Here is a 9,895-nt window from a genome sequence, read left to right on the forward strand (position 1 = left end):
GATAGATAATAAATACATAAACAGACAACGATTTTAACCCCCCTCCCCAAAGGTAGAACCAAAGTTAAGCCCTTGTGTTTGTGTAAAAAAAAAAAAATGTTATTTTAATTTTTTATTTAATTTTATTTAATTAAAAAAAATAAAAGTAACATTTTATTTTAATTTTATTTTCAATTTTATTGTAATGATATTTGTATAATTAAAATTTTCCATACAAATATATTTTATATTAAAAATAAATGTCATAATAACAAATGTTGCTTTAAAAAGCCAAAATAATTTGACGGCTTTCTAACTTGGGTTGCAGTTGTCAGCATTACCACTAGATGGTGACATTTACATGTAAAATCCATTGAACAATATGACATGTCAAGATCTTACACTGAAAGTCTTGCTTTGCAGGGAATAAATGTTTTTGTTCTTGTTTCAACACTTACTTTGAAACGATGGGATGAGAGAATTCATTTTGTGACCCCATAAAAGGTGAGTATGTCCAACCATAAAGCAATAGAATTGCAGGAATTGCTGTGTGCAGAGTAAGCAGTGTCAGAGTCCACTAACCTGATCCTTGAATGGGAGATGAGTGTCAGACCTCCACGCTGAGAGAAGCACCTCCATCACTCCCTCCTTCTCCGGTCACCATGGCCCCAGGCAAGACGCTGAAGCTGGCCGTCTACGAGCTGCTGCAGTTCGTCGGCCTCGGTGCCACCGTGCTGGTCGTCATGGAGAGGTTCGCCCGCATCGTGAGCGACACGAAAGGCAGCGACAACACAACCTACTGGCTGGTGGTGGCTATCTCTGTGGCCTATGTGACCTCCGCGGCCTTGCTGGTGTGGGTGCCACTCAAATACCACATCTTGAAGAGGAGGAGACTGATGGACAAGATCACACACTGGTGAGATCAGCACAACACATGCAATTTTTTAAGATATGACATATCTTAAATATGGTATGACTCCACATTAACAACCCTGTATGTGCACATACACATGAATCCCTTATTTATTGGGATTAATTAATTGTTTTGACCCAACCGTGATAAAGTGTCATATTTTTGTGGTTCGAGCATACAGAAAGCTTGTTTACAACCCACTTTTTAATATTACTAGATCCCTGTAGAAATGGCATAACACGCCTACAATCACTTTTACACTCATATTACCCAATGTAGTAAACATAGTAACAGAAAATAAACCATTGAAGACGTAAATAATGGACGACACACATCACCTCTGCTCTATTCATTTGCAGTGGAACCTGCACGATAGATGTGTCGGTCATGAACGAACGGGTCAAAAGAACTGGTTCTTTTTTTGTGTCACTGCCCCTAAAATACCCGTACCGTCTGTTCAGTTGCAAGTGCTTTTTTTTTGATTGGCTGGTGAGTCAGTTGACTGTTCTTTCTGCAGGGCGGGGCTATCTGCGTGTTTGCCTGTCTTATCCTATCGTAGTGCCTCGCTCTGTGGGTGGCGGGGTTAGCTGACTGAAAGACCGAGACGTTCTTTCTTTTTACATTTATATTCATTCATTCATTTTCTACCGCTTTTTCCTCACGAGGGTCGCGGGAGGTGCTGGAGCCTATCCCAGCTGTCTTCGGGCGAGAGGCGGGGTACACCCTGGACTGGTCGCCAGCCAATCACAGGGCGCATATAGACAAACAACCATTCACACTCACATGCATACCTATGGACAATTTGGAGTGGCCAATTAACGTAGCATGTTTTTTGGAAAAAGGGAGGAAACCGGAGTACCCAGAGAAAACCCACGCATGCACGGGGAGAACATGCAAACTCCACACAGAGATGGCCTAGGGTGGAATTGAACCCTGGTGTCCTAGCTGTGAGGTCTGCGTGCTAACCATTAGACCACCGTGCCGCCTACATTTATATTGTTTATTTTAATATTTTTTTGTATGTTTAATATGCATTTGCACTGTATGTTGATATTTTTTTTACTTTTTATTGTTTTTAATGCACCTCAAAATAGTAAAAAAAACATAAAAAATTCCTGCTCTAATTTTATATTACAAAGAGTGCAGTACGATGTTGTGACATAATTCAAACATACAATACAAGCCTGTTGTTGCCCGACAATCAAATCTGGTGCTTGTGTGTCTCACACAACATTACAGTAGCGACACTGGTCACTATACTGACACCTAGTGACCAGTGTCTTTGAATGCATCTTTGAATGTGTCTTTGAGTGCTTGATGTTGCATTTTAGTTCATTTAACCATTTTTATGCTTTGAAATGCTTATTTAGTCCAAAAATACATAAGATTTGCTTTTACTAGATTTATTAATAAACTTAAAAATCTATAAAAATCATGATTGAGTGAAGCTGTGAAATTTGAAGTGCTGAACGTCAAGGGATGCTATAGTTATTATTATAGTATTTATATATAATTTACATATATTTACTATTGTTATTAAAAAGGTCATCTAAATTCATGTTTTACAAACAAATACAAATAATTGACTATTTCCTTTTTCTGCCCCCCCCAGGAGGCCAACAGCGTTGGTGTATGTCATCTTGTGCACGTTACCGTGCTTCGCTATTTTGATAGCCAGCTCGCAGGTAAGCTTTACCGTTTTAGGTGGTCCCCTTTTTGTTTGAAAGCTTATACACTGCCCGCATCACTACTTTCTCAACAAGGACGTTATTCACGTTTTGAAGCTAAAGTCACAAGTCTACTCAAGGTATTCAGTAACCAAGTCATGTGACATGTTGTCCATTAACTTTAGCTCATACACACATGTGACTACATTTTATTTATATGTATTCTTATATTCATTCTTCCATGCTACCTGGAGGTGTGAAGGTGATATATGTATATATGTATGTACATATATATCTATATATATCTATATATATTTACATGTTATCTGTATGAACTTCAGTCTTTGCTCCTTTTCCATATATTTCAACTTTCTTCTTAAATAATCTTTCTAAATGTTCTCCCCATTAGATTGTGACATTATTCCCATAAAAGTAGGCTTTATTCCTATAATATTGTAACTTTTTCCCAGCCTAAATTATCGAAATTTACTACTTTATTTGGCTTGTCTCATCATATTTTAAAACAATTTTATTATTTTATTAAACATTTGTGGCTCACAGCTGTTTTTGTTTTGTCCAGTGCCGCATTCTCAGTAATTTTTTTAACCAAAAATACAGTAAAAATATGAAGAGAAAAAAGTTGTAATTTTACAAGAATAGCTTAATGTTATGAGGAAAAAGAGTGTCATTTTAGTAGCATAAAATTGAAAAAAAATGAGAATAAACTGAGTATGGGAATAAAGTCAAAATTACAGGAAGAAATGGTTGGAAAATTGAAAATACCCAGCAGAAATGCAAAAAAAAAAAAAACAAACAGGTGTAATTTTAAAAGTAGGCTTTATTCCTATAATATTGTAACTTTTTCCCAGCCTGAATTACTATTTTATTTGGTTTGTGTCTCATCATATTTTACGCCTTAAAAAAAAAAATAAAAAAAAATATCAACTGTATGCTACTACTAGTATTTTTTTCTCATAATATTATGTTTATTATAAGGTATTTTAATATTTTGACTTTATTCTTGTAAAGTGACAGCTGGTTTTTCCAATTGTGAATCTTTCTTCTTGAAAATGTTTTTATGACATTATTCCATCATATTTTTACTTCATTCTTGTAAATGTCTGACTTTTTAAAATAAAAGTGTCTAATTTTTTTTTCAAGATATTACAACTTAAAAAAAACAATTTTTCTTGAATATTTCAGCTGCTGCTAAACTGATGTCATTGTCATAGCCCCCGGGCTGCACATTGGCCACCCCTGGCGTAACGACATCATTTCTATTAATATTTACCTGTCAATCATCACCGCTGACAAGATCCATCGCTTTGACCCATGACTTGTTGAACCTCAGGTACAAGTCAACTCGGGCGTGAGACTCGACCACTTTGCCGAGTTGCCGGTCTCCTTGGTGATGTTCTCCCTCATCTGTGTGGACCTGGTGGAGAGGATACGACCCTGCAGTCTGCTTGGACAAGGTCAAATATTAAAAATGATAATATGTCTAAAGTGTGCAATGGCTGCAGTCAATATTTGAGATCATGTAATTTCATTATAATAAACAATATAATCATTAATGATAATGAAAACAATCATTTATTATCATGAAAGGCTTGTTTTGTTGTTAATGTTGATAACAATCGACGGTTTGATGATGAGTGCTTTCATTAGAAGCAGACAGTCTGGACCTGACCTTTGACCTGCCAGGTCCAGTCCTGACCCACCTGGAACCAGTCAGCTCTGTCTCCAGCCAGCTGCCTTCCGATGAAGCCCAGCAAAATGGCGCCCCAGCGAGGCAAGCGGATCCCGGGAACAAGACCGTCGCACCTCGCGTGAGGCATGACATGGGCGTCCGCTCCACGCCACTCAGCTCCAGAGCGTCTAGCACCGCCTACTTGTACTCTTCCTCGTCCTCACACCCACTAGGCTTCCTGAGGAGGAAGGACGCAAGGTCGGAGGTGTTTGTGGATTGTTTCCTGTTCTGGTTCGATACCGTGGAGATGGTGCGGGTGTCCAGCCAGCCAGAGATCTTCTACTCACCTTGGGTGTACCCCATCTTTATTCTGGCCTTCCTGTCCACCCTGCGCATGGTCCTCCCCCCTCACAGCCCCTGGTTACCTTCAGCCGGGGTGGCCCTGCAGGACCTGCCCTTCTTCATCCTGCGTGTGGCGCTCATTACGGTTTTTGGACTGGTCACGCCCATCTTGTACCTGCTGAAGAACGCTCTGGTCAGCCTGGCCTTCTTCTACTTCGTCTTCATGACCAAGATGAAGATTTTTAAGAGGCAGAGCATGTTTTGACCAGGGGGTGGAGGGGGACAAGGACCTCAAAGTGTAAATATTGTACTGTTTGGTCACAGGGATCATAACATATTTCCAGACTATATGGGAATGTGCTTCTCATTGTGTGACGCAGGGGCGTCACCAGGTTCGCAATGTATGTAGTAGACATTAGGATATCCAAAAAACAAATAACGAACAAGAACCTGGATATAACTTTTAGGCCACCATTAAATTTTAATATTTTTTTTATCACATTAACACCATCAACAAGAAAAACACAACATATTTAACAGCCATACTCTACTGCAACAACAAGAAATACCTATGTACATATATTACACAACACATTACATCAGGACCATTGTATTAGCTACTGGCTAGCTAATTAGCATTTGCAGTATGTCACTTCCGGCATGGTCGCTTAGTGTATCGACCCCAGGATTCAGAGATGAGGACATAATTGCAGGTAAAAACGTATTTATTGGAGATGTAATACAGCAGCACAACTCACTAGCATGTCCAAACTAAAAACGTATTATGTTTTTATAATGACCCAACAACTAAAGGAGCGTGCACGTGAACTTAATAGACATTACAGAAAATGGAAAACAGGTGCGGGAGATAATGGAAAGCAACCGAAAACAGAACAGAGCAACACAGGAAGTGAATACAAAATAAGAGCATGAACCAGGAACTGAGGAAAAGAGGAAAACTAAGAGCTGTCACGAGGAGGGGTGAAGCCCAATCGTGACACAGTGTTCCTTTATTTAAAAAAAAAAGAAAAATATAAAATTATTTAAGGGTACTTAAGAACATAGCCCCCTAAATATGTCTAATGACGCCACTAGAGTGTGAAGGAATGGGAATGAGCCGGGAAGAGGACAAATAAAAATGATTGACGTTAATGAAATGGAAGGAGGAGGATGATGATGATGATACTGTTGTTGGGAGAGGAAGTAGGGGCGTGTTTTTGTAAAAGTGAAGGAATGGAGGCGCATTTGAATTCAGGCGGTGTGTCTCCTGCAGTTGGACGTGCTACGGCATGGCAACAGAAGGTGTGTGTGTGTGTGTGTGTGTGTGTGTCACAGCCACACACACACACACACACACAGCAGTGACTCAGGTAAGCTGTGACGTCCCTGATGACAGAGAGGACCCTTGAAGGAGTGATGGGGGGGCAGCGAAGGAGGCGGAGCTACAGAGTCGCAGACAAGAATCCCCCACCCCAAAAAAAAACTCCGATAAATGTAAACTCCCTGACGAGGGAGAGAGGATGCGGATTGACGTAAAACTGCGGAGACTCAAGCGGGGTCGGACATATTGGGGATCCGTGGTGGAGATGCTGGTGGTGAGGCGTGGCTGGAAGATGAATTAAGGAAGGATGGCGGAACAGCCAGGACCGCGTTTTTTTCACTTCCTGCTTCTTGTGCGGAACTTAGAAACTCACACGTGAGGACAACTTCCCTGGGAGAACCTGTGGAGGCGCCATGAGGATCCCGGGGTGAAAGGACCCCCGTCCCCCGGATGTCTTCATGTATTGCTGTGGGCTTGGAAACTGGCGGAGAGTGCAGTCCACCTATGTAAGTGATCCCGTTGGAACAGGGCAGGGAAGGGGGGGGGGGCACAGTTTGACTTTGAAAAGGTTAACTCTTTAAAACTTGGGAATGTAACCTTTAATTCTCTAAAAACTTCTTAACACCAAATACCACCTCTGAAATATACCACCATATTTTGCTACCTTGGTTTCCCACCATGGGTACTTGTATTTGTACTAAACATCAATATCAATATCTCCAATATAATTTGCATTAAAAAAAAAATCTGAGTCTTGAGACCAGGGGTGTCCAAAGTGTGGCCCGAGGGCCGTTTGTGGCTAACAGATATTTTTGTTTTGTCCAGCACCACATTCTCAGTAATTTTTTTAAACAAAATACAGTCAAAATATGAAGAGAAAAAAGTTGTAATTTTACAAAAGTAGCTTAATAATATGAGGAAAAATTGTGTCATTTTAGTATCATAAAATTGAAAAAAAATGAGTATAAACCGAATATGGGAATAAAGTCAAAATTACAGGAAGAAATGGTTGGAAAATTGAAAATACACAGCAGAAATGAAAAAAAAAAGAATTTAATTTAATTCTATTTTAAAAGTAGGCTTTATTCCTATAATATTGTAACTTTTTCCCCAGACTAAATTACCAAAATTTACTACTTTATTTGGTTTGTGTCTCATCATATTTTACGCCTTAAAAACAATTTTTAAAAAATCAACTGTATGCTACTACTAGTTTTTTCTTCTCATAATATTATGTTTAATATGAGGTATTTTAATATTTTGACTTTATTCTTGTATAATGACAGCTGGTTTTTCCAATTGTGAATCTTTATTCTTGTAAATGTTTTTTTATGACATTATTCCATCATATTTTTACTTCATTCTTGTAAATGTATGACTTTTTAAAATAAAAGTGTTTGTCTAATTTTTTTTCCCAAAATATCACAACTTAAAAAAAAAAAAAAAATCTTGAATATTTCAGCTGCTGCTGCACATTGGCCACCCCTGGCGTAACAACATCATTTCTGTTTATATTTACCTGTCAATCATCACCGCTGACAAGATCCCCGCTTTGACCCATGACTTGTTGAACCTCAGGTACTCAGGCGAGAGATTCGAAGAAATGGTTGGAGAAAAAAAAACGGGTGTAATTTTACAAGAATAAAGTCAAAATATGATGAGAAAAAAGTCATAATTCTTAGTTTTTCTTGTTAGAATAAAGTCAATATGACTTTACATCCTTTCAATTTTCAGTATGTGGCTCTCGCTGCACAAAATTTGGACTCCTGCTTTAGACTGGAAGCACTAAAATACATAGAGGTCTGAAGGATGAACTGCTCATTTCACTGCAGACCTACCAACATGTACACATTTATAGTACTCAACATGGAGTTTGACTCTTGAATGCTCTTCATTTTGTTGCATTTTTCTGGTTTCAGTTTCAAGTTCAGAATAGATACACTAATAAATATTAGAACTTTCTCTAGTTTTCAAATTTCAAATTCTGTCCCTTGTAGGGGGCGTGACAGAAAACAACGGAGAAGCACTGGGCTAATGGATTGACCCTGTGACCGATTATTCCTATTTACATCATTTCTGGCTGTTGTGTAGCTGTAGTAAATATATTATAGTGCTTTTATTTTAGTTGTTGTGAGCCTGAATTCTGCCCAGCAACATGGAAAACCGCTAGCGGACGTTTGGATTTGGTTAAAATCCCATTATAGGACAGGTGTCCTCTCGGAAAGGACAGTCCCGCTCTTCCACCTGTTTCTCCATGTCCTGCTGGCATCATTATGCAACGGTCTGTGAGGGCCAGCGCCGCTGCGGCAGTTCTGACAACGTAGGATTCCTATACTACAGATTACACTTGAAGTCTTGGTGTGCAGGATGTGGGCCCACCTCAGAGGCCATTTTAGGAAAGGAGATTATAGCATAAAATGCAAAAAGCAGAGTGGGACCTGTGGAGAGAAAAAGGTCACTCACTGTCGCTCTAGCTCTCCTCCCACATCCATCCCAAGGTGACTTTCCTCCCAAATGTTACTTTTGCCAGGCCTGTCCGCAGGAGTTCCATGGGAGGGGCATAAGCCAGATGTTTGGTGGTTTTGGTAATTCAAATAGCATTTATGAGTCTGAAGCGAGGAGATGTTGTATGTAGTGACGTGGGCAGATGCAAAAGTGGTTGCTTGCTTTAATTGCTGGACATTAAAGCGGACTTATTATGCTTTTTCCACTTTTCTGACCTATAAATGTAGTTAGAATGTTGTATTCTCGTGTTAAACCGTGCCAAAGTTTCAGATAATGAGATTTGCGTATTTGGAAGTAAACCCTGAAAAAAGGTTTGTGATGGCTCAAAACACTCGGTTTCAGAAGGCGTGGTAAAACTGGCCCTTTGTGATGTCACAGAGGGGCAGACTTCCTTATATGGGCGTGGCTGCAAGCCAGAAAAGCTCTCTGCCCTCCCCCAAGCTCTGCTTCGCTGTTTACTTGCTAGCAATGGCTCATACTGGAATATCTGTCAGCGGCATTTCACACTGGACTGTTTAGTAAACAAACCAGTATGCAGCTGGACTAGCCGACAAACTTGCTGAAGTTCGATGCCTTTCCAACGTTACTTGGTCATGTGGAAGCAAAAGCACTCGCATACTGGGAGCGGATTTGCTAATAGCCTTTTCCCATCAAAATTAGTGGCCACATTACTACTGATGCTGTAGAAAACGCTAAAATGCTAAAGCTACTTACCATTCAAGTAACCTATTTTCGTGAGATAAATTGCTGTTTATTATTATATAGGAGTCCACAACTCAACACAAAGGAGCAGAAAATTAGCATAATAGGTCCAAATCCACCCCCCCTCCATACAAGTGTATAAAGAAGTTACCTGCTATATATGAAATAGTTGATTAATCTGAAGCTTGGGCAACATCAATATGAGCCAAACATTAACATAATACAAAATAATGAAACATTCATTCTGTCTGCGGCTAATTAATTTTCATTCGGGCCAGATGTGCTCTCTGGCTGCTTAGAGCGAGAGAGTAAGAGAGAGAGAGAGAGAGAGAGAGGTTGGAGGAGTCAAGTGTGCCTACAACTGTGCGTGTCATACATCGATGCCAAGCTCTCTCATCCACACTCATGCACGCACACACACACACACAAACACACTACACAGACTTGTAAGAGGCTTAGGGACAGATGTTTATTTATGTTTAACAACACATGCATAGGAACACACGTGCTTAACAAGATCATGTGATCGCATGGCGAAGGGAACTCCCATATTGCTACATTGCCACCAAACCAGCGTGACACTAAAGTATAGTGTTATATACACCCGAAGACAGCTGGGATAGGCTCCAGCACGCCTGTGACCCTTGAGAATAAGCGCTAGAAAATGAATGAATGAACGGAATAACTTTTCATAACTTTTTATGCAGAGGCTGCACGGCGGTCGAGTGGTTAGCACGCAAACCTCACAGCTAGGAGACCAGGGTTCAATTCCACCC

General features: G+C 39.9%; 1 protein-coding gene across 1 annotated transcript; it reads left to right on the plus strand.

The window, feature by feature from the left end:
- Positions 1–426: 426 nt before the first annotated feature.
- Positions 427–4,856, plus strand: tmem236 (transmembrane protein 236). The gene is made up of 4 exons (XM_058083110.1): positions 427–895; positions 2,505–2,577; positions 3,911–4,034; positions 4,231–4,856. Exons 1-4 carry the CDS (start codon positions 573–575, stop codon positions 4,854–4,856), a joined length of 1,146 nt encoding a protein of 381 aa, XP_057939093.1. The 5' UTR covers positions 427–572.
- The last annotated feature ends 5,039 nt before the right edge of the window (positions 4,857–9,895 follow it).

Source organism: Doryrhamphus excisus, chromosome 1, assembly GCF_030265055.1.
Source record: "Doryrhamphus excisus isolate RoL2022-K1 chromosome 1, RoL_Dexc_1.0, whole genome shotgun sequence".
Classification (NCBI taxonomy): Eukaryota; Metazoa; Chordata; class Actinopteri; order Syngnathiformes; family Syngnathidae; genus Doryrhamphus; species Doryrhamphus excisus.

Excerpts from the sequence above, each read along its gene's own strand:
- tmem236 (XM_058083110.1), top strand. The coding sequence starts at position 573 with ATGGGAGATGAGTGTCAGACCTCCACGCTGAGAGAAGCACCTCCATCA. Across the intron at positions 2,578-3,910 it reads TTTTGATAGCCAGCTCGCAG|GTACAAGTCAACTCGGGCGT; the intron begins GTAAGCTTTACC and ends GTTGAACCTCAG. Across the intron at positions 4,035-4,230 it reads CTGCAGTCTGCTTGGACAAG|CAGACAGTCTGGACCTGACC; the intron begins GTCAAATATTAA and ends TTTCATTAGAAG.